The 24,852-nt window shown below is 43.9% G+C and overlaps 1 protein-coding gene across 1 annotated transcript in view; it reads right to left on the bottom strand.

The window, feature by feature from the left end:
* LOC115567333 (calsyntenin-2) overlaps window positions 1–24,852 on the bottom strand; it is a 267,669-nt gene that overhangs the window by 152,837 nt on the left and 89,980 nt on the right. The window contains exon 2 of the mRNA XM_030393798.1: window positions 19,172–19,294. Within this exon, the coding sequence (XP_030249658.1) occupies window positions 19,172–19,294 (123 nt within the window). The remainder of the gene's footprint in view (window positions 1–19,171; window positions 19,295–24,852) is intronic.

Here is a 24,852-nt window from a genome sequence, read left to right as displayed (position 1 = left end):
AAAACAATAATTAAAAGAGACATCAACAGGAGTCATATATCCACACTTTTTAGAGAGATTTCAATTAAAGGTGTCAGCTATCAAAAAGGTGGTAGACGCGCTATCTAGAGATAGCAAGCTTTGTACGCGTTTTATTTATAATACAGCCAGGACAAAACACAATGACATCTGAAAAGGGAACGATGTCAAACATAAAAGAATAAAACAAAAAATCCATCGTGTCCAGCCAGAAATTGAGGTAAAAACGTAATAACAAAAGAAATTTAATCTCAATAGCCTTCAGGATTATTCTCACACACAGTGTCCCCTGTGCGATGCCGGCCTGCAAACCAAAACCGGTGGCACAGCATCGGCAATTATTTACAAGGGAAAGAAACATACGGCTGTTGTCAGTGCAGTGACAATGGGATCCTCCAGACACAACCCACAGCCGCTTTTGTTGATTGCTGCATTTCCTTGGAGCCTTCTCAAGGCTAAATGAGCTATAGGATGAGTGAGGCTGGCAGGGTGCCCCGCCGGAACAGCTCCATCCTTTAAACACCCTGATTGATCACATTACAGTTAATTAAATATTGGCAAATTGCTCTCATCCAAGGTTGGGCCATTAAAGTTTACACTCCAGCCACATTTATCACTTTCCATGTCTCTTTTATCACGGCTGCTTGTCGCCTTTCCCGCGTGTCAAGTGGATGATGATAAACGCCCGAACCCTTAGCTTCTCTCACTTGTACATTTTTACCTCCTTATTCTTTTCCTTTTGGTTGGGCTCCTTAAGCTTCCCACCGGCTTTTCATTTCAATGAAGTATGACAGCTCCAATGAGGGAGTGAGCCGCAGCGACTCTTTTTCCACATTCCTCGGTCTGCGTGTAACCGTCAGTATCTCAAAAGGGATCAGGCAAGGGGAAAATGACAGGGAAGAGCTAGGAGCGTGAAAATGACACTATCGGGCAACGGCAGAAGTAAAACACAATTGTTCAGCTGTCAGCCAAGGTGCTACCCTAATAAACTACAATAATGCTGATGGGCAGGGTTATGTTGCATGTCTGACACACATACGGTATCTAAATGGCTCTCATCCTCACTGACAATAATATACGAGCAGGTTCCCCTCTATTTCCACCTATTTGTGTCTCCCAGAAATCCCTTAGGTCTCACATAAGGGTGGTGGAAGAGACAGAGTGAGCAGATAAGGATGGACACAAATTGTTGTCCACTCGGGTATGGTTGCAGAGTGATTCATTACTAATGTATTCAGTTTACAGGCCTGAGGGGAAGTGAAGACAGCATATCACCTCTGATAAGCCACAAGGTGCTCCTTGAAAATGAGCCGTCCTTTTTATTTGGGGGAGAGCCGAGCGGTAGGGGAGGATCCGGGCTGGAAAGCCTGAGCCTGTGATTAAATGCACAAGATAAAACCCTCCGACACTTGACGATTACTTATCAAGAACAGGCCACCCCTATAAATGAGACTGTAACAGGATGCAACGTGGCCGTGCATAGCGACACAAAGGAAGTGTTTTTTGGGGAAAGTTGATTTCTCACAGGATGCCAGAGTAGCTAATGCGCTTGCATCCGAAATCGGCGGTCGTGTCGGTGAAATAATTGGTTGAGCAGGGAGAGATCTCTTCAGGAGGGGCGCTTTGCTAAGAAGGAGGTGTCTTTTTTTTTTGTTTTGATTTTCTCGACATTGTGAGTGTTCAAGCAGAAGCAGACAACTTTGCCACCGCCCAGTGTTTTCCATCTGGTAATTATTGCGGGCGCCACTGCCGCAGAGAGGGCTGGGGTCGTTTCTTCTTTCCTCGGAGTCGCAACTACCGGCAACACAGGACAAGGCGTGACTTTATTTGTTCATTTCGACTATAAAGGAGACATGAAAGCAGATAGAAACGGTGCCAGTGGATTGCCAGCCAGCCTTCAATTTTCATGGAGATTTCACGCCGTTGGCAGACAGAATAGCGCAGTGAAAGTGATGTTTATAGGGAATCAGTCTAAACGCTGAACAAGGCATTATTCCGCAGCAATTACATTTTGCAATTGACATTTACTTCATAGTGCACAGAGTAAAAGTGTTGGCACGCACACAGTACGTCTGCGCTTAATGTCACGAAGCATGTGACAGAATTCAGTCAGAGACAGAGAGAGAGAGAGAGAGAAAGCTCATTTGTTTGGATTTTCGGCTGTGTTGCACCTATGGCCATGATCATAAAGGTTGCACTATCTACGGCCTTTTGCAACGCTAGCAGAAACTGCTCTGTCCACTTTCAAACACAAGTGAACCGGACAGCGAGTCTGTCGGCCCACGTTCCCTCTATGGCGGACCGACTGACGCTGGGTGACGGAAATCACATTACTGACCCCCAGGATTCCACACTGCATCGCATTTTTCGACAACAATGCTGCTGCTGGAGCTGATGACAGCGTTCTAGACAATGCTCGTGGTTCCAAACAAGTGTGTTTCAGGAGTGCCTCGGAATCTGCCCTCCACGTTTCCCTGCAGAGAATCCACGCCTATTCTACTTTTGTCTAAAGTTGGACAGAGCAGATGGAGGAGGCAGGAAGTCAGACACTGGAATGGCATAGCATCGATTTTTCAAATTAAGACTCGGCATCCACAGCACGACGAGGTTGCAAGTATCAACAAGAAAACACAATTAAAGCAGACAAAAGAAGAAACCATTTCACAACACAGCTTTTTTTTTTACCCCGTGGTAGCACAAACAGCAAGGGAAATTTAGGGAAAAAAATAACAGGCAGGCATGACGCCTCGTTTCTGAAATGCTGGTGGGAAATGAAGCCACACGGAGGATGGAATAAAACCATGTCTACCGCAAGACATCATAGAGACGTGCGCGGTGGAATCACAGCGTAACTGTTGTTTGTAATTCTGCAATTGCAAACGCTTCTAATCAGCGGGTTGCATACAGTTAATTGGCATCGTGCTACCTCAATTTATAACAGATAGTCACTTAGCAGACACGAAAAATCCCAGAGATCATTACTTTAAGGTTTCACTACACTTGATGTGTTGTCGAACGCAGATGGAGGCTTTAGCGTTCGTACCTGTTCCGTTCTACCTCATCTGAAGGCAGTGCAAAAGAGCTGCCGTCGCGGAGAGGGAGGAAAAATATACTTGAGCCTCCTCCTCTAACCCCACTTTCCATCTCTCTGAGTGAGCACTCCTCTTTCATATGTTAATGCATGTTGTTCTGGCACAAATTCAGAAACAGCTTTTAATAAGACTAAAGAAGGTCTCCAGCATCACAGCGCCAGGTCAGGCTTTTATCCGTCCGCCCTTTGAGCCGAAGTTGCCAAGATATCAGCGAGCGTCACCACCGAGGACCTGACCTAGCTGCGAAAACATTACTGAGCGGTGTAGTCAAGAGTGACAACCGGGCTAATAATGTCATGCGCCTCCACACTGGCCACCGAGCTGGCCGCTCGCCACATAGATGTGTTGCTGTGCAAAAGAGCCACTTGAGTATACTCGGCAGTTCTTCAGTTAAGGTTGTCTGCGCCGTTTTAAAAATCACAAAAAAAAGACATCATACAAAGGATCATATTTCTCATTCTCTTGACCGCAGATTCTGGATGTCGGCTGCCAGTGGAGAAACAGAAATGTCTGCCTCTCCTGCTAAATAGTCGTCTCTGTAGAATGGTTTCAAAGCTCTCACTCTTTGATTACGAGACGCTGACCCTGAAACCTGACGTTGACTGATGCTTTACAAGCTTCCTCAACGAGCCTCATTTGTGGCCGCGCGGGATATATCTCAATGTCGCTCAGCGTTAGAAACGTGGAACCACACAACAACGCGATGGATTCACAAAATGTAATGGCTCAACTTGAGACGGTTGTCTGAAAAATCACTGCCAGACAAGGACACCAATATTTATATAGCTTTTGTTTAGACCCCTGTGTTCTGTGTCAGACGTGCTACAATGCCCATTCACCACTCTGACCTCCACAAACTTGGATGTCTGCGCTGCACTCTACAAAGGACACCCTTGCCCAGACTGTGCGTGTGCCTGTAAAGAGCCTGTTAAGTGCTGTTATATTTCACTCCAAATGTACCTAAAAATTACAACAACAACAACAACAAAAAAGATGTGCTGGTTATTCCTTCATCGACTAACATCCCAGACGAGCGCACCTCGACTCCAAACCGAGCCCGCACAACAGTTACCTTCATGGCTGATCGGACTCCCTCGCTCCCCACACCTGTTTAACACAAATACTGTAGATAGACAGCAATCCTGAGGAGACAACTTCAGCACTTCAGCTTCCCCAAAAGCGCATTTCTCAGAATCCTTCACATTGACTGTCGCATCGGGAGGATGCGGCTCTCAAATGTCAGTCGAGGACTATTTGCGTACATCAGGGCCTCGGGACACACTACGTACACTCACCGCTCCATCCGGCGCAAAGGACTGCAAGATGTTTTCCACTGATACTGCTGAGCGCGCTGCCAAGAAAGCAGGCAAAGTGACTTTTCGCGTGATTAATTCTACTTAGCCTGGCGACTCTGTCGGAATTAATTTGTGCAACATGACAGGATTTCTTGTCATGACGCCGTTTGTTAAATGTGGCAACGTGGCTGTCAGAAAACGCGTTCTCTTCTTTGGATTACAGGTAAGACACGCATTTTAACTGAGAGATATGACTATGAAACTCGCCCCAGCTGATTACTCACACGAGGACAGTTACATTTTGTCTTACAAGTTTTCTGAAACGATTTGGGCACATTAGCAGGATTACACGAAAACTGCTTAACGAATCACCGCCAAACTCGCACGGAGAGATCCCGGTATGAATCCAGATAGAGAGACAGGTTGGAGGAAAATTAAACAAATTAAATAAATTTGTCAGGGAATACTGCACGGATCTTGGATGAAAGTAATCAAACGTATTTAGGTGCAGGGCTCACCGGCATACGACATGAACTGCGATGTGCGAACAAGATGTATTTGATTCCTAAGAATGCTGGGCTGCGAACGTCACAGTCTCTTTACACCGCCGCCCCGCAGTTCATTAAAGTTTTTGACACTCAGCCGTGTTAACTTTACGGCTTGGGGCTCCATTCGGCTTTGGGAGTGTGGAGTTAAAACAGCCGAGAACCCGGAGAAGCAGTATGTCAGGAGGACAAAAGGTCGGCTTTGTGTATAGCTGAAAAAAATGATGGGCATGTGATGAAGCAGAAAATTGATAACATCAGCGCCCCCGAAGGGAACTGTTGTACGGTCCCTTCGCCTTGCACTCCACTTCACCTTTGATGCAGTAAACTTCAGCACACCGTGAGTCACCGTGCACATAAATAACTTCCAGTGTGGAGCAGACTATAGTTTGCCACTACATCTCTATGGCCAGGAAAAAATTGAGCGTGATTATGTGGGAAGCATTTTTCTCTCTTCAGATATCCACACGCAGCATGTCATCATACAAAATTGGCATGAGATGCAAAGGCGAGGTGGTGAGAAGACAGAGAGAGGGACAGTCGAGACGTCAAAGACGGACGGAAATGTCTTATGCGGCCCGCATGTACAGCCTGCAGTCATTCCTTGTAAGGCTTTGCTTCCGTCTCTCACCTGCCATACCTTTGCTTGTGCTGTACCTCCTGTTGGTTGGCGCCTTCGTGACATAAGGCCAAGCTATGCACACGCCCGAGGCGAAGATGGGAAAAGAGTGAGAGGAATACAACGAGTTCACAGCGTGAGGCTGAGCAAAAGAAAAAAAAATTGTACTTTTATTCTTGGTAATGGAGCATTTTACCACCCTGATCCACACCGACTGCGTGTGGCGGAAGGTACGATTTATTATATCGGCTACACGCATTGGAAGAAGGTGGTGACCAAGACGAGCGGGTTGAGGATGGAGGATAGACAGGGAGCTGAGAGAGGGAGCGCCGAGACCTCGACTGGAACAGGGAACCAAAGTATTGGAAGAGAGCTATAGCTGCGGATATTAAAGGAGGACAAGCGAGTTTGGGGGTGGGTGTAGGGAATATGTACAACGATACCGCGTGCGAGCTAATGAAAGCAGCTCACTCTCGCTCTTTGTCCCACCCCCTCACATGTTCCGCCGCGGTCTACTGCCAGCGCGGATCTCCACTATCTCCTCCGGAGTTGCGCCCCCCCCATTTTATGCTCCAGCGGATGACAATAATTTTAAGCTTCCCCATATGCAAATGCCCTTAATTGGACTGTCACAAGTTCCCAGGCATCGTCAACTTTACAAAATGACTGAGGCCGGGAGCAGATTGGATTTCGGTGGCCAATCTTGTACACTTAATTTTCAGTAATTTCGCAAGCGTTTCACCGCGAGGTCCTGCGACATGCCACTTACAAGACTATCTATGCCAGCTGGAAGAGGCAAAAAAAAAAAAAAAAAAAAAAAGAAATAAGACGACTCTCTGTCTTGTCATTGTCATTCCCCCACGTATCTCTGTTGCTCGCTCTATACCCAATTACTCGCATCTGAACCAGACCCTTCTATACTCATGCGACTCATCTTGTTTGTACCTTTTAAAAACCTCTACGACTAAGAGGTTGGAGCCAGCGATTTTCCCCCCTCGAGGCTCCTGCTGTTCCCATTCTGTCAGATAACTATATTTTTGTTCTGCACTCCAAATTCTACCGTGTGTAGAGGAACATGTTTACTCTGCCTGGTGCAAATCTAATGGCTTTGGGTTTTTCTTTTTTTTCAAAGGACAGGAGAGCGTCCACGAGCGACTTCCTGACGTCAGCTACGGTAGGGGATGATCGTAATTCATGAGGATTAATTCTCACAGTACATGAATATTCCATGGAGTTGTAGGGGTCATGTTTTCTCTCAGGGTACCTTGTTGAACTGCAAATGTGTACAGCTGCAAAGGTGTACAGCCGGAAGCATCCTCATATGCGTGTGCGTGTGTGTGTGTGCGATCGCGCAGGGACCAAAAGCAAAAGCAGCTCATGCAATATAGAACTAATGTGTTTAATGTATTCTCCTTCCAGGTAAATAACCTTGATGTGCAGCCTCCTGGGTATTGTCTGTCATCCGGAGTGATCCGAGACAATTAATTATCCCTGTCATGTTTTTGTATAATCTTTGTTTATTCAAAGCATCCAGTTTTTCATGTTTGCTAGAAGGCCGCCATCAATTACCAAGCGAGCGCGTCAGGTGTCAGGTTTGTGTATGTATTTCATTATAGCACAGAAAAGGAAAATCCCACCTCATGCATAACTTCGGAAAAAAGAAGAAAAAAAAACGCCTTCTACCCGCGCGTCACCAGTCATGAGGGGCTCGCTGCCTCCTCAGTGAAGTGAAGTTTCTTGATGTTGTTTTTTTTCTTTATTTGTTATTCAATCTATCATATTTTTTTTTTAGCTTCCTTTCTTCAGTGATCACCCCCCCCCCCCCGCCCAACCTTCGGTGCAACCCAGCCTTCTCTCAGGTAATTGAGTCTTTGATTTACACGCGAGTGAACATGTGGAAATTATATTAGCCGTGATGACGCGTAAAGAGAAGAAGATAAAACACCAGCGCGGAGATAGGAAAGCGGAGCCTGATGAGGCTGAAGTGGGCCTCCGAGCGCGGGCCTCCGAGCGCGGGCATCGCAGCGACTCCCTTGCGCATACGGCGATGAATAAACCCCAAATTCCTCATCTGCTTCGAAAAACTGTGTGCTATCCAGTTAATGTGAAAAAATAATGGAGAGGGGAGCGAGCGGTTTCTGCGGTGAGCTCCCAGGTGATTAAGGCCGTCAGACGTTTGGTGGAATGATTTTCTCAGAAATGCAGAGGCAGAGGGCCATGGCTGTCCAGGAATTACCTGAATATGGGTGGGAGATCAGTATTGCATTTAAAGCTCGGACTGTCTGTTACGTCTCTATCAAAATGAGATTTTGCCTTTGATTCACACGTTCATTTCTCCATGCTCTCCTGGGTTGATGCTTAATAACAGCAGTTCATTGCTTTTTTTTTTTTATTCAGTGTGACAGACAATTTCCTGCCCTTGTGTGGAGATTCTGCCCATTCGATAAAAAATCGAGAGCAAGTGAAAGAATGGGTGAGTAATAAGTACGCGCCAAGGTAAGTCTCGGAGTGGAGGGGAGCGTGTGTGTCGCTGTGTTGAAAGCTTTGAATTTCTCCACATTTTCTTTGCAAATATCCACAGCCTACGTCTGTGCGAGGCTTTTATAAAGTTGTTTACGGAGCACAGTGTCTCAGTGCGTCATCGAATCAAAACCGCTGTTTTCAGGTTGACCCAAGCACCCACCGTGGCTCAATCTTGTGACACCCGCACAAATAGGAGGGAAAATTGGGTGCTGGAATGACGACAGGATGGAAGAAACGGCGGGCGGGGGGTTGAAGCAGAGAGGAAGCTGTCAGAATTCAAAGAGAAAGGGAGGCCCCCTTCATAAAACAGACAGAAAGAGGACTGAAAGTCAGATGGGATGATTTGGAGATAGGTCTGGGAGACAGATCAGAGTTTCTCGCAATGAAAAGCACAAGTATCCAAGGGTAGACAGGATGAACCTCGAAATTTAAGTTGTATATCAAAAGCAGTGTCTTGGTCTTTGAAGCGCAGCAGAGATGTACTGGCAAGTGATGAATGTGGTATTGACAAACTGCTAAAACATGGATCGCTCTCATGGAGCGCTGCTTCGAGAGTTGAACTTCAGTGGGAAGTCTTTCAAGCAACATCCGTCTCTCCATCAGAGTGTGACGACTCAGAGAAGACTTTTGGGTTTCTAACTTGTATGTTTGTTCCCGCGAGTAACACTTATGACAGTTTGTTGACACTTTAATTGGAGGCCCGGAGGCTTGAGAACTAAATGTCAACAAATACAGACAGCAGATATATCTGTATGGAGATATATCAAAGGACTTTGTCGGAACAATACTGATATCAGACAGCGAAACAATCTGACATCAATGTATAGACCAATATACACGTTTTCTGAAACGACCAATCACGCGGTTTTCGCTCACTTGTGATAAAGATATGCGATGGAGGCGGGACAAAAAACTTGTCGAGAATGACACAGTCTACTGAAAAGGTACACTTTCTCGGGACGAATACAGTCGGTACCTATAAGCTGATACGAAACATTTTTGACAGGCTTGTGTTGGCCGCAGCTATACTGGTCCTGATGGGTGAATGGATAGATGAATGCCAGAATGCAAACACAATGTGCTGCTCATCCTTTCTCATGAGTGGCAGACATACAGCAGTGAAACACAATGAACCCCATGGTCTACTGATACCCCTTATCATCACTTAATTCAATAATTATAGCTACTTTAAACAGCTTGAACAGTCCCACTTCCAGAATTACGCTCTGCATTGACACACAGAATAGAAGAGCGTCCTATGACATACTTGATACTGTGTTTGATACGCAGGATGCCATCTCAACAATGACCACTTCAATGTTTTTAGCAGGCTTCTCATATTTAAATATCTTGTCCATGAGTTTCTTGGGGAGGTCACAGGGGAAGGGACTATGGGTGATACTTCCAGTGTTCGTCGTAATCAGCTCAAGTATATTAATAGTGTTGGTAGTATGTACGTGATACATTTCGATAGTCTAAATCTTCACGATTCCTGGGAAGTGATGGGACACATTGGAAGTCATGCTCATAATTCATGAAAGGCATTATGGTGGCTAAGAATACAGTGGATAAGCTGTGTCAACATGACTTAGCAAAACTAAAAACTAAAACCACTGGCTTTTATCTGGTGAGCAGGTTCTGTTCGTTGACAAAAGGTTCTGTTTGTCGACAAAAACACCACACTGCACCATTTTTTATATAAAAGAATAGCTGTTGTGCTGTTCAAAAAGACCACGAGGGTCTTGAGAAGATCCTTGAATGAGTCCCTGAGAAATTCATGAAAATGTTGCAAAAGAAAAAGCTCAGTGTCTCGCAGTGTTAATGACAGTGAGAAAAACTTCCCAGATCCTTAAAACTTTACCTGGATCTGCACCAAAGGTTAATGGAGTCCATTCCAGGCCAAGACCCATCCTCCATCCAAGTTTGGTCGAAATCTGTTAAGTTGTTTTTTCGTGAAATCCTGCTGACAAACCAATCCGCCAACCAATGGACATGGGTAAAAACACAACTTCCTTTGCGGAGGTGATTCATCGTATTTTTCCTGTAATTCAAATATCTCGTGTAATATTATTCTTGTAACTTTATTTTGTCACTCCTTGGACGGAACATGACCACCTTTCAGAGCAGAATTTCAATTGAACAGATTCAGCGGGAGCAATTGTACCCACGTCAGACATGCTAAGCACCGTGCCAAGGACAAAGGCCCACAAGTCAGTTTCTGATTTCAATTGCGGTGAATGACTCAGTTAAAAAGCAGCTACATCGCTCTGGCTATTCTGCTTCTCAGTGTGACGAGGAGGTAGCTGACTGGAAATTCTGCTTAATGGTATTGAAGAGGACCTATAACATGTCCCTTTTATTCTTCCTTTTTAGAGAACAAAGGAACAAGTCGCGGTGCTAACTCTGCCTGCCCCACTCTGACAGTTCTGTAACTCATCAAAAGACAAAAAACGCTAAAAGCCTAGGAGAAAAAAAATCTCATTACAAAGACTATTTCCCTCATCTGTGTGGTTCAGTGAGGAAGCAGATTGCATTTCAGTACTTCATTAATAAATGAGTATGTGAACAATGGCAGAGTGATGGCTCCATTGTCTTGAAGCCCAAGACTGAGGCACTTTGAATGCCATAAGCAAGATAGTCATTATGCTGCCCGTGCTTTTCAGCTCAAAAGTCTGCAGGAACAAGTTTTTCACGAATAACAGTATCTCTGAAAAGCACTGTGCTCGAGTTCGATACTACAGCTTGTTGTGTTAACACAACATTGTTCCGTCCATCTGTTTCTTATTGGTTCTTCATACACCTTGTCAAAAAATAAATCACGGAGCTCTTTCAGAAACGACAGAGCTGTCGTCTTTGGAAATGCGGTGCATCACCTGTGGACAGCGTTGAGTCTCCGGGAGGATAAAGGGCGCCACTCACACACCCCTGGAACGCGGTGGAGCTGGATGAAATCTGACAGGTGGAAATTATTTGAGAAAAGATGAAAAAAAGAGCACGATCGCACAGGAGGGAGGAAAGAGAGCGAGGGCTTGCTCCAGGTCAGAATACAAGCTAAGAGGCTGAAAGAGGAAGGAGGAGCTGAATTGGCGGTCGGCGGGAAAAGCCTGAATAGAAATCACAGACAGATTAAAGCCATCTGACTGCCTTGTTGTAGAAAGGGGTTCTTTTTTTTTCTAGATCCAACCCTTTTTTAAGAGGCTATCTCTCCATAAAATAATTTCAATCTGTTACTTTTTAATCATGGTTTTAAGCAACAGCTTTGAAGTAGAGGCTTTTGAGGGAATTGACACAGCGGCACCTGCTGTAAAAGGAAAAAGAAAAAAAAAAGAAAGGATGAAAAAAACTGTTGCCTTATTAAAAGCAGCCCCCTGGCCCTTCCAAATCTTTTTTTTTTCCATTCAGCTCATGAAATGAGCTTTAAAAGGCATAAAGGGTCTCTGATCAGAAAGCTTCTTTAACTTCTTTAACGTCTATATTTTTTACGGTGGGGATACACGCGGATAAAAGTGACTTGCAGTTTTCATTTATGCAGTTTGACAGAAGATGAGGTCATTTTTTAGACTCAACATGATGAAATCACTGAGGGGCTTTTTTTCCCCCATGAAAGTGATAGAATTATAGGACGCTGAGATCAAATAGACAGCTTAAGTAAAGCAGGTAGCTGACTCTAGAAGCTGTAAAGGCGGAGTGAGACCTCAGCCGTCTGATTTGCCCCGTCTACATGTGTACATGCTCTAAAACATACACCACAACATTTTACAGGAAGCCATTATCTCTCCTACAAAGAGGAGCACTGACTGTAGCCCTAACCATCATCCTCTCTACTCGTGATGCTGTTTTATCTCACTTCCACACATTTATCCAATCTGCGAGTCACAAAACATATTTCCTTTCAAACAAACCTGTCTCATTCCTCTGTTGTCAGTAGCACACTGCAGTGTAGCTGATTCTCCACCTACACACTATACCGAGCTCACTGCTACCGTGCTAACGAGGTACTTTTGGTAATTAGCTTGAGATCTGTTTCCCAATCAGACAGACAGCGAGAGGCTAATTAATCACCGCACATTAGCCAGACTGTATGTTTACTCGTATCTGTTTGCTTTATGGAAGCGAGTGAATGACGATATGATATCGCCCGCCGCTTTTGGAGTAGTGCGTGGCTGTAAGGTTCTCCAAAGAAAGCCGAGGTCAGAGATAATTGATTATCGTTAATGTCCTGAGAGGCACGCTTCGGTAATGCAGTCAAATAAGAATTCAGATACATTCTTTGTTCAGGCATCAGATGAGACAGCAGGAACCGGCTGATTTTTTTATTTACGGTGAGTAATCGCGGAACACACACAAAAGTCCTCACTCGTTCAGAGTTTAAGCAAAGCTGCTGTGCATTTGACATATTGAGTCAACATAAGGGGTGAAACACATCATTTATGCAGAGTAAATGTGTATACGGCATGAGGTCTTGTGAGCCTGTCAAAACTGCCAGTGCTGTTTGACTGAGCACGATGCATACGTGGGTCACAGGTGAGTCATAAGATTGGTGTTCAAGGAAAAGCCGCGGGGCTCCGGGGACCAATGAAAGAGAAGGATTGACACATGAATACACTATTTCTTTTGGCACAACACCCACGTTTCAAGACGGCGTGGGTGTCAGTGTGGGCGTCAATGACTGTGTGTGACAATAGCACACCAGGGTCGACTGACAGGCAGGTAACCTGTGTTCAATATAGGCACTCAGCACAGCTTTTGCCCATTCTCTTTGCAAACCCGGCACTTTAGAAGCCTACTCAGTACAGTGGTAGCAGCCTCTTAAAAAGCCACTTCAACTTAATAACCTAATGGACCGCTGAGCCAGTCTCACTCATTATCAACTATTATGAAGTTCATAGAACACAGTTCTACTCAGAAAGACGCAAAGTTAACATGCTGGCATACAATTTACCTTTGTACATCAGTACAGTAGTTCTCAACCAGAATGACTTTAGCTTTTGCTGCTGCGACAGTTAGCACAACAGAACTACTTTTAATTCATATATATATATATATATATATATATAGAGATATTCATATTCAATATTAGTAGGAAATGCTGTTCATTTTGTTCTTTGGGGCTGACACTTCTGTCCCAACCGACATACAGGTTTTTTTGTTTATTTTTTTTAACGCAATGCAGTTTTGCTGATGAATAGCAAACCTTTAAATCTTCACAGCACTGAAACTTCCCTTGAGTGATGCAGCCATTCCATTAATCAAGTCTTAACAAATGCAAATGAATCCTCCCTCCGCAAATGCTTCTTTGTAGCTTCCATCAAGAGTGCTGTGGCACTTTTTAGATTCTATTTTTTAACCTTGTGAAAATCCTAGTCAATAGAAATGTATTCTAGATGGGACAGTAGCCCTGCATAAAGTCCCAAGGAACTATTTGATCCTTCAAGTTTGATCCACCTTTGATAAAAAGCTCACGCAAGCACATTTACACAACTGTTGCAACGCACTTTATATAACGCATCCACATTACACCAATCCCTGCTGCCCTTCACTGGTTACCCGTCAGTTTTAGAATGTTTCGGTATTGTACTGCTTTGTTTTAAAAGCCTTTAATGGTCGGTCTCCTGCCTATATCTGTGATCTGCTAATTTCCTATCACGATCAGGCAGGAGGACTCAGTATCCTCCTTTAAAAATCTTCCTAAAACTCATTTTTATCTTTTGTTTTTTTAATTAACTGATTGTATTTGGAGTTACTTTGAAACTTAACTTGCTCATATCTAAAGATGTGGGTCTTGTTTGATATCATCACGCATTCTTACAGCAAAGCACAGTGTAACTTTGTTTTTTGTGCTGTATAGGTATTATCACTATTAAAATGCATATGTTCAAGGCCTGTATCTTATGCTATTTTGTCCACATTGGACTATTCTGGCATTGAAATAACAACTAACGCCAAAAATCAGTGTCGAAGGAGGAAGTAATTTGCCTTGGAGAGAGACGAAAAGTAAAGAGGAATGTACATGGAAACAAATGTATGCCATGCCTTCCCTTCCAAACATGTCAAAAGGTCCAACACATGCTGGTTTCTATGTTTGTTTGGTAAAGGTCCATTTTGTAAGTTGATGGCTGAGTCTGATTCTGAAACCGTCAAAAACTGGTGCTTTGGGTTGGTGCAGTGGGTTGGACTGACCACCAACCCATAGTTTGTTTCTCATGAACATTGCCTTGGTGTATCCTACTACTCTATGTCATGGCTTCCTCTTTCCCGCGGTTACACATTTCAGACTCTCCTGTCTCTGCCTTTCCAGACTCTCCTGGGGAGATCGCCTCCCCTACAGCCAGTGAAGTTTACATGTGTGGTGAGTGTCTCACTGCCAACTGCAGACCCTTCCCTGGGGTTCCCCTGTTGAAAGCCGAGACACTACACCTCTCAGGATGACACTGGTGAATGCTCACTCCGTAGCTACAAAGCGTTTGCTCAATGAATCATCCAGTCTCAGAATTGAGACTTTTTGACGAAAACCTGGCAGAGGAAAATGGAACATGCCCCCCCTCATCAAGCTGTGCCCAGAGGATTACATTTTTATCAGCTTGCCGAGGATTTCAAGCCACGGTGGTGGAAGCTAGCTCTCTTCTTTTGAACTTCCGACTAATTAAAGTTGGACAAATCCCTTTTATTACAGACTATTTTAAATGACCCTCCACCCGCCCTAACAGCTCCTTCTTAATGAATGTAATGATTCTTTTTGTTGCGCGTTTTCAAGCTGTCGAGTTGCTCCTTGGAGATTTTAACGTCCATGCTGATGATCCCTCTGATAACTTAGCTTCTACTTTTAATCTTTCTCAACACTCTAGAACCTGCTTTTTACTGGGTCTCTACTCTTTACTCTTGCTTTTGATTTAAGATCATAACAATTGTGATAAATATGACTTTTCTTTCAGTTTGGATACAGCTCTCATATTCTAAACCATCAATCTATCTTTTATTGGAACCCTGTAGTGATGTGGATCCTCGAGTACAGTACCGTCCAGCGTCTCTTAAATGCCCCTGTTGCAGGCCAGAGCATTTATGGAAAGTCACCTTTCAACAAGTTCAAAATACATATTAAGAAGAACTTTTAATAGACTTTAACATGGTTACAGCTGGCGAGACACTTCTCTAAACTTGTATTCAGGTGTTGACATAATGCCAAAATTTGTTTGACGCCATCATTATAATTGTCACTCATACTCAACACTTGCTGTTTCATTTTATTCATTTATTTATTTTTTTTCAGTTGAGGAGTGCAGCAACTTTCTCTTTTTCATTGTCATTGACATGAACGATAATTTCACCTTCACAATAGCTTGCCCTTGTCGGCCAAACAACCCTGCGAGTTTTCTTCCAATTTCACCAGAAGAGCTCACCAGTCTGGCACATAATGTGAAAAATAAACCTGCTCCGCTTTCATTTTGTAAAAAATGTAATTGGTTCTATTGGACTAAAAAAATACCTCTTTGGTATCTGGTCAGCTTATTGTAAACAAGTTGTTCTTCTCCTAAAAAGAAACAGTGCACCTGACTTTGATGCGCACAACATTCTTGCACGTCTCAGTCTGGCTTTGTTGGAATCACCAGTGTTTCCACATGAATGAATGCTGCGCTCATAAAATAAAATCCACACATAAAATGAGAAGCTTCACAAACGTATTTCTGATCTACACACGGTTATTTCTTGTCTTGAATATTTAATGGAAATCCACACATGTATGAACTTAAAAGAATTTGCAATTTACATTCAACATATTTGGACATTGTTACTGTTTTAAGAGTGATGAACCTGCCATAGCTTCATGCACAAAAGCATTTTGTTTTCCAAAGGGATCAGATGTCTCCTTCCATTAAGCCAATTGCAGATATAGACATCAAACGACACGTGCAGTGTTCGCTGCTCTCCACAGGTAAATAATGATTCTCTTGTTGTGCATGTTATAAAATGGTTGAGTTATTAATCCTACCAGCTGGCTACTGTTCGCTAACGCTAATGTTAAATGCCACATCACTAACTTGGCAAGCAATCTTACCTCTAACATATTTAATTATGCAGGACAGCGGTTATAACTCGCCCAGATACCCGGTTGAGATTGATGTCAACGCAGCTGTTTGATGTTGGTTCTCTCCTCATGGTCTAATTCATAATTCTCTTTATACTTTAACTTGATGTCTGCATTAGACATCTGTTTGCTCTTTTGTCTTTTACTGTTAAAACGTTGTGAGGACTTCTCACCAGCCATAAAAATACAATTATTTTATTACAAACTCGGAGTGTTAATTTCGGAAAATTTACAGCCCACCTAACTCTACCATCAGAAAGTTGAAAAACCTCACCATTACCCGCTTACAAACACCCTGCAACCACCAGCGGCACTTCCCTTTTTTTCCGAAACTTATAGTGCCTCAGTTTACCAAGCTGTAGCTTCACTGGTATTTTTCACTTTTCCATCAGTTTTGTCACATCACTCTACGTATAGTTGTCTCTGGAAGTCAACTGAGTTTGTTTAGACACATGTATTTGTTGTGACAGACCTGACAGGCGCATATGCTTCACACAAGTCTTCATACACATGCAACACCGTTCGGGAAGGAAAAATAGGTTTAGGTATAGAAGAAAGCAGAGGATGTCCGTCAAAGTGTGTTTTCTTGATGACGTTACCTATAGCATGGAGCTGTTTGGATCACCTACCTTTTTTTTATCTTCTTTGTTTCTTAGGGCGAGACACCTGCACTTTGTCAGACACAGCCTTGCATAAAACAATGAGTCTATCTATACCAGCACTTCTCACTCTCCCTCCTGACATGTTGTTTTGTGGGATTTTGAAGCTGATGAGCTGCTGTAGCGCTGCGGCGCTGGCTGATGTCAGTCTTAGCCGGCTTTCAGACACAGCTGTACCACTTTTCCTGTTGTTCCAGACCAGTGAGTGTGGTGACTGTTGCACCCAGCTCAGCAGTCCGAGAGGATTACCGGACAGGTTCAGAGTGATGTAAAAGACTGGCGGGAAAACACTGTGGGTGGGCGCTGGCTTATTGGGATCTTCCCACTGAATAGAACACCTGTGAGGTGCTTCAGGGACAAGCACAGATGGAATTCATGTTATTGAATTTCCCATGGAATTAAAATCACTATTTAAGTGTTTTTTGTTCATATGACTTGCTCTGTATCTTGCCTATACACCAGTATCAGACCTAACAACGGCAAAAAGGAATTTTGTAGGGATTCTTCGCGATAAAGAATGTCGACTCATCCTGCATTTATACAAATTTTCGGTCCAACAAATGCTTTTTTTGATTTTAAGACGCTGCTCGGCCTCATGGGTGACTGTACAAAAACAAATGTACAGCTATATTCACTGATTTATGCAGCTTAGGGAGAACGCACTTTCTGGTGTCCTCCTGCAGCTCCTCTAGCTGACCACGACACGGCAGCCTCCCAACGAACGCCTCCACAGCCTCCGAGAACAATGATAGGGGCCAGTTACAGCACCGAGGTGGTTAAAGTGAGTGCCAATGTATTCATCAAGTTGGTCATATTAACTTATAATCTAAATCAAGATGTTGTCTGCTGGGTATGCACGCATAAACAAAACATTACTGCATTGTTTTTAACGGTGAAGCAAAGGAGCCTCCGTGTGTCACGTCTTGCCGCGGCACGGCCGACAGTCAGACATTTCGTGTCCGTGTTTTTTCCGGATGTACCGTGATTAAAACCTGGCGGGCCTAATTAACGAGGCTTATCCGCTACCCATGCACTGCCCTGTCACTCCGCCCCAGCTATTTGGTGGTAGAACTGAATAGCTGTCTCCGTGCTGAGCTGCGTCCGCCTGGAAGGACGGCACTGCTTTAAGAGACACAGGGAAGAGGGTGACGGCTGCATTGTGTGTGTTGGTGTTTCTGTGGGGTAACACAACGGTGCGCGGGGCGGGAAGTGAGGTACACAAAAAACTGTGGGAAGTGGCGACGAGAGGAGACAGGACAGTGGCAAGAGGGAAATGAGACCTGGCAGAAGGGAAAAAGAGGAAGGCTGCTGTAAGACAGACTGCTAATGCTAATGTTCTTGTTTATCAATAATTTAGTGAGAAATCTCTCTCAGTACCCTCACTCATGAAATCCAGGAATACCCATGTGCTCTTCATGCTGTGTGTGTGTGTGTGTGTGGGTGCACACTGCTGTTGTGTGGCTGTCAGTCTGTCGAGAGCCAGAGGACATACGCTGGTCAGCCAGCCACCCTCCCTACTGTCTCATCATTTCCTCTCTTTCTCCCTGTAGGGTGGCCATTACGGTGAGCCCCCTCAGGCCCTGCCACAGCACACACACACACACACACACACACACACACAGGGTAGCAAACAATGAAAAAAATGTTTTAGCAAGCATACACATATTCACGCCTGCACACACACACACACACACACACACACTCTCCCTCTGCATCCATCCATCCAGTCCAGCTTGAGGGCCTCTGTGAGTGGGCTCCAGCCCCATGAAGCAGCCCCATGCTAGGGCCTTGGCCACATTAGCAGCCTGGCGGGGGACAGGCTAGCTGGGCTCGCCAACAGCCTCCAGCTTACGTCCTCCCACAAGAGCTGGCACCCTCTAGACGAGTTGGAATGGTCACAAAGTGGGAAGAATCTAATCCGGTTTGACTCTTTTTTTTTTTTTTTTTTGCAGTGTCCTCAACCACCATGGGGCTTATTTGGGCCAGTTTCCGCTCTAAATAAATATCAAATATGAGTCCTGTATGTGATGTGTGTGCACTGGGAATTATTGGATTAAATGGTTGCAGCACAGAGCGGGGTTAACACTAAGAAAAAAGCTGTGATGCAGCAAGTTATAGTACATGAAGCCAATTTAAGCCCTTTCACCGTGATATCACACGACAGCTTTATGTGGTTTATATCCTTAGTGTAAGTACATCCTGCAGCTATGCTTCCCTGTGTGGATTAACACCTGAGTCATGGTTGACTGCCTCCATTTGGTCTGAGTGAGCCCGCCTTCCACCCTGTTGCTATGATCATCCTGCAGTTGACAGCCATTAGGTTGGAATGTACCATACCTGCGTAGGGGATGGGGGCATCTTTATCCAGGGCCACCAGAGGAGGATCCAGCAGAACGATGTCAGTGTTTTCGGTGATCACCCCGTGGTATGATGTCTCAATCCACGGCTTGTGTTTGTTCACTGTGGAGACAAAAACCAGAGTGTGAGGTGTCTGTGAAATACTTCCTCAACGAGGTGTAACAGAACTATCTCATCATGCGAATGTATATGTCTTCAATTTCCTTTCACTTGAAAAGCTGTCCGCAGATGAACAATTTGACTTCGGTATGCACACACAGACAGGCACATTGTAGTACAGCAATTATACATTCACGCTTTATTATGTTCTTGGCAAAACTCCTCCAGCACTTGTTGTTACAAGACATTTTCATTTTGCTAATCTTCCCCGCTACCTGTTTTCTATCTTTTGTTCTTTTCTTCCTTCAAACATTCCCTGCAGGTCTCAAAGTGCAGTGCCATGCTTGATCAATGACCACCACTGTGCTGCCAGCGGAAAACTGCATCCAAAGCCAAGTCAAAACAAAGTTCATGTGCTGAGGGCCTGATTAAGGCCTATAATTGAATAACGCCCCCCTGGGCTGTGTGCGGCACCATGCCGACCCACTTGCCATTTGTTTACCGTCTTATGGTCAAAAGAATGAGAAAAAAGGATGGAGGAAAACAATTGGAACCCTCAGTTCCTCCTTAGTGCTCTTTAGCTTGGCCAGAAAAAGGCACAAATGACAATTTGTCCACTTTAAGTTCAAGTTGGAGGATTGAAAATAACACAAAGCAAGGCTGTAATTATAGGCCCCCTGTGAAAGATCATGTTTTAACAAAAAACCCAAAGTGATATGTGGCTTAATGGGGAATTAAAAGCATAAGAAATAATTACTCTCTATTCAGGGAAAAGAAAGTGGATTCTTTCAAAGTGCTAATCAAGCAATCATTTCAGACCAGTTCAATTATTCACTAAATGTCAGCCAAAGCCACTCTGCAATGCTAAAATGTGTTCTTTCAACACAAGCAGACAGATAAATGTCACCAGACATCATAATCTATAATGTGAGTACACAAAGAAGACTTTGTTGCTGTTGCGAAAATGCATTTAAATTCATTTTCATCACTTTCACACAGTATTCATGTGATTATCTGTTTTGATTGCACTTTACATCCATCGCTTCATATAGTTGGAGTAAATCCATCTAATGAATAAACAGGTGAAAGGTAAGCTAAAGGATGAGCAGGTGAAAACGTTTTAAATGCATGAATTTCATTGAGTATATCAACAGAACAATCTGTCGGTTCATCAAAATGCTTGTAAAGATTTTGCAATGAGGATAAAGGACCAAACTTTAGCTTGTTGTTTTGCAGTTATGTTTTTGAAGATGCTGGGTAGCCGTGAGAGGCTAATGAGACCTGGGAACATGCTAACCCTACAGGGATGCATATTCATGAGTGTCAGCCCAGAGAGCATGGCTAACCGCCCCGATACAGTCGGAGGAGATCATTTACAGGGGCAGGGAGATGGGAACACATTAGTCTATTAGGACGTGATAAATATGCATGAGTTTGCTACAACAGTGAGGGGTAAAATGATACTGGATTTCAACTTTAAATGCCAAACCGTGCCATTTTGGGAATGGATAGCTTGCTGACGCTGCTGTGCAAGAATTTTCGAATGGAAACATGATTTGTAGGTGTCACCCCTGTCGCTGAAGGAGCCATGATGAAGGTAGTCTGTTAAGAGAGCTTGTATTTAGTGGAACGTGACACAGGTACAGACCAATTTGCACACCGGTACTTATCATGTCAGGCCTTGCTTTGGAATTACATTTCTACAAAATCGCTACTACTTTCAGCAGGACAGAGAGAGAAACTTTAATAGCGGCGGAAAAAAAGCTAATTTCCTTCTCCGAGTTAGGACAAGTGCATAACCCCAATAAATGTGTAATACCGGGTATAACACAACGCTTGACAGCTAATGAGGAGTCTGGAGAATTGAGGGGGCTTCTCCTCAACTTCATATTCAGTCTTATTGCAGCTTATGAGCCCTTTTGACCTTTAAATCCTTGATGCTGCAGTTTGCGCCGCTCACCTTGACAACTTAGCATTACTTAATTTTGTTATCAGCGTTGCCAGAATGTTCTATAGCGAGAGCAAAAAGGGATCCAGTCGCGACGCTTTGGTGCGGCAGCGGAAATGCAGCCTCTCCCTTGTCATCAGATACATAACACATGTAACCAAAGTGGCAGACACCAGAACATCCCAATTTAGCGAGATGATAGCTCCACGCAAGTGACCTCCGTGATGTCACAGGCACATGGGATCGAGTGCATCCTCCCATCAGTCAGCCCGGACTAGCTGTGCTGCCGCGGCGGGTTAATGATGTCTCAAACCCCCGCCACTCTGTGTGTGTGTGTGTGTGTGTGTGGGATGGAATGGTTTTTCACCAGGAGAGATGAGGGCATTAAATGAGCAACCACCTCCGGTAATCACTGCAGTGTCTTGATGGGGTGCCACCTGCATTTCAACCCCACCCCCAACCCACATCTGCAGCACATCCAATCACTGGGAAGAAATACAACGCTGGCGCTGTCTTAATAGAGTGGGGTCCATGTATTGACAGCTTGAGACATGCCCCTGAGTCATTATAACAAAATAGATGGATATGCTCCCCTCGTCTTGAAAGTAAGGCAGGCTATCAGAGGTGGAAGAGGGGTGGAGCGCAGGGGAGGTGTGGAGAAATGAACAAGTTAGACCATCAGTTCCAGAGATTCCCGGGGGAAGCACTGCAGCCGTTTACGACAATCGAACCCAATGGCTTCAAGCGCTAATGCCTTGACACAATGTGATTAGCTACAAACTCCTCCATGGCAACCTGAATCAAAAATGATCACAGTTAATCCTCTAATCAATATGAAGGGAACATGACACAGCCAAATGCATAATTTCATCACTCTGCAGTTAAGAGTCAGGAAGGAAGAAGCACTTTTTGGCCAGTTGCAGGCAAACAAGCCAGGATACACAGAGAGTGATTCAAGTTGTTCAATCACGGGAGGAATTTGGTGTATTCAAGACAACAAATACATAGTTGATTAAGGTTGCTAACATCATTTAGCTGCAATGATTCAACAATATTGGTCTTGTAATCAAACTTACCTGGAGCTTAACCTAAATCTAGCCATTTGCTAACCTTTAGCTATACCTAGCAATCCTAACCTTGACCTAAACCTATCCCTATTCTATCCTTAACCTAAACCTAGCTGTATCCAAACCTCAACCTAAACCTAGTCTTACCCTACCTTAACCTAAACCTAGCTATATCCTGACCTTAACCTGAACATAGTCTTATCCTACCTTAATTTAACTTATTAATCCTAACCTTAACCTATCTATATCCAACCTTAATCTAGGTTTATCATCCTCATCCCTAAACTTAGCAATCCTAAATGTAGCCTAAACCTAGCCTTATCCTAACCCTAAACCCAGTTTTCACCATAAAATGCAATGATATGGGAACTTGCATTTTGTCCGCAAAATGTGAGTATGTAAACAGATTTATGTCCCCACAACGTGAGCAATACACATACACACACACTCATACACAAACACTCACAATCATGCACACATAAGAGCCCAACTGGACTGAGATTAATAGATAGTTTCAGTTTAATTGGTTCAATCAAAAGATTTGTTGTTTTGAATGAATCACAAATAACACAACACGACATCTCAGAGCTCCTCTCTCTGCTAAGCCTTCAGCTTCACAAACCAACAATGACATTTTGATAGAACTATGCGATGAGCATCTGTGATAAGCATCCGGGCTGCAGACAGCCCGTTATAGCAGATGTGTTTAGAAAAAAATCAGCAAACACACATACTAAACGCCTGAGCTGCACTTCAACCGACCCCAATTTTAAAAAGCAAACACCTTCGCTGACGACTAAAAGCACTAAGTAAATGGCATTCAATAACCTTTCTTTGTGAATAGAGAGTTGGTCGATTTGCCGGCGCCTCATGAAACCTTGTGGCTTTTGGCTGAACATGACTAGCTGAGATGCAAGGGCTTTTTACATTTAAGAACAGAGCAGGAATCAAACGCACCATTCTTGGTTTCATGTGATAACAAGTTGAGGAAAGTGTTACAAGATTGTTGTGTTCGCTTTTCTATTCCTGAGCTGGGATACAAATACCATGACCTTTGGCCACTGCATCACACAGGAGGAAAGCGGCATGGTGAGTTCTGTTAACTGGCTTCAAAGGCAGACTAGACACAATCCTTCTACTCTATTTAATCTCTCTCGGAAGGCCTGTAACCTAATTTTCAACTTCATTTTGTTTTATTTCGTTTAATCAAAAGCAACTCATTCCACCTTCCCCTGCCTTCAGCTGCTCTATATCATCTGCCTTTGGTGTATTAGATATGTGGCAACTGAATTAATGAAATATGCTATTTATATGTTAAAATAATAAGCACTTCCTTGTAATTTTGCCTTTTCATAAATGAGTGGAGTTAAAGGCCACTGAGTCCTTTTTGTTCCTCACATCAATTTAATTACAGGGGTTGAAGGATACAGTTATCAAACCTGTACGGGCTAATATAATCAGGCGGTGTGACAGCTGAAAAAGGTGAACGCAGGAGCACGGCTGCCCTTTACCGCTGGCTGCTGGTCAGCGGGATTATCTCCCTTCGCCATTTCACTGCCAATTAAGCCGAGAGTCGTGGATTTGACTTGAGGCTCTGAGCATGGCAGAGGCGCTATAACGGCTGATTAATCTCTGACCAGGCAACCGTGTGCCACCGTAAGTGTGCTGGCGGGTGCCACCTCTTAATGGGCGGGTGCTGCAATCTGAATTGGCCCAGGGGGGACAGGGGAGGAAGAGAAACAGTTGTAATTAAAAAGATCTCTGTAGGAAATTAAACTCTGATTGATAAGGTCAACAAAAGGAGCTGTGATGAATACATCAGCATAATGAAAAGTAAACGTAGCAGGGACAGTTAGCCATTACTGCGACCAACAGGCAATTACAGCTACACAGTAAGCCGGGAGCTCATGCCAGCTCGGAGAGGCTCAGAGATGTCCATCAGCGGACCAACACGAATAACAGAGGAAACATCCCCACCAAAGTCGAGGGACGTGTCTCAGCTCTCTTTTTTCTCTCCCCCCAGCCACTCCATCGTTGCAGTGATCCGTGTCTTCTTTGAACCTTGGAGATCTTTGCAAACTTTAATCTTCTCTGCACTCAGTGCACTGGCTTAGTGCTTCACAGAGCAAACTGACGGGAATCAGCGGCCGGGAAAAGACTTTATTAAATATAAAAGCTTCTAAGTAGATTTCCGTCGAGATGTATTGAGGCCTCAGGTTCCGAACACCGATTTTGAGCTGAGATCAGCTCGACTAAAGGGTAACACATGTAGTCTGCACACTAATCAAACTGACACTTCACTCTTGATTTTTTATTTTGACTGCTAACTTATAAGGTTTATTACAGCAGCAGTGTCAGTTTATACACATTAAGGGCTTCCAAATTAAAACTTGCTGACAAACACACTTACACGTATTATGACACTTTATTACTTTTGGACTGTTGTCAAATGTAATGTTGTCAAATGGTCGCAGTTTGGTTAGGTTTAGGAAAAGATCATACTTTGGGTTAAAAAAAGACAGTCTCTTAACTTGAGTCATTGAGAC

The sequence above is a fragment of the Sparus aurata genome, chromosome 2, assembly GCF_900880675.1.
Source record: "Sparus aurata chromosome 2, fSpaAur1.1, whole genome shotgun sequence".
NCBI lineage: Eukaryota > Metazoa > Chordata > Actinopteri > Spariformes > Sparidae > Sparus > Sparus aurata.
The sequence above is the reverse complement of the archived record's forward strand: the minus strand, read 5'-3'. Positions and strand labels throughout refer to the sequence as shown.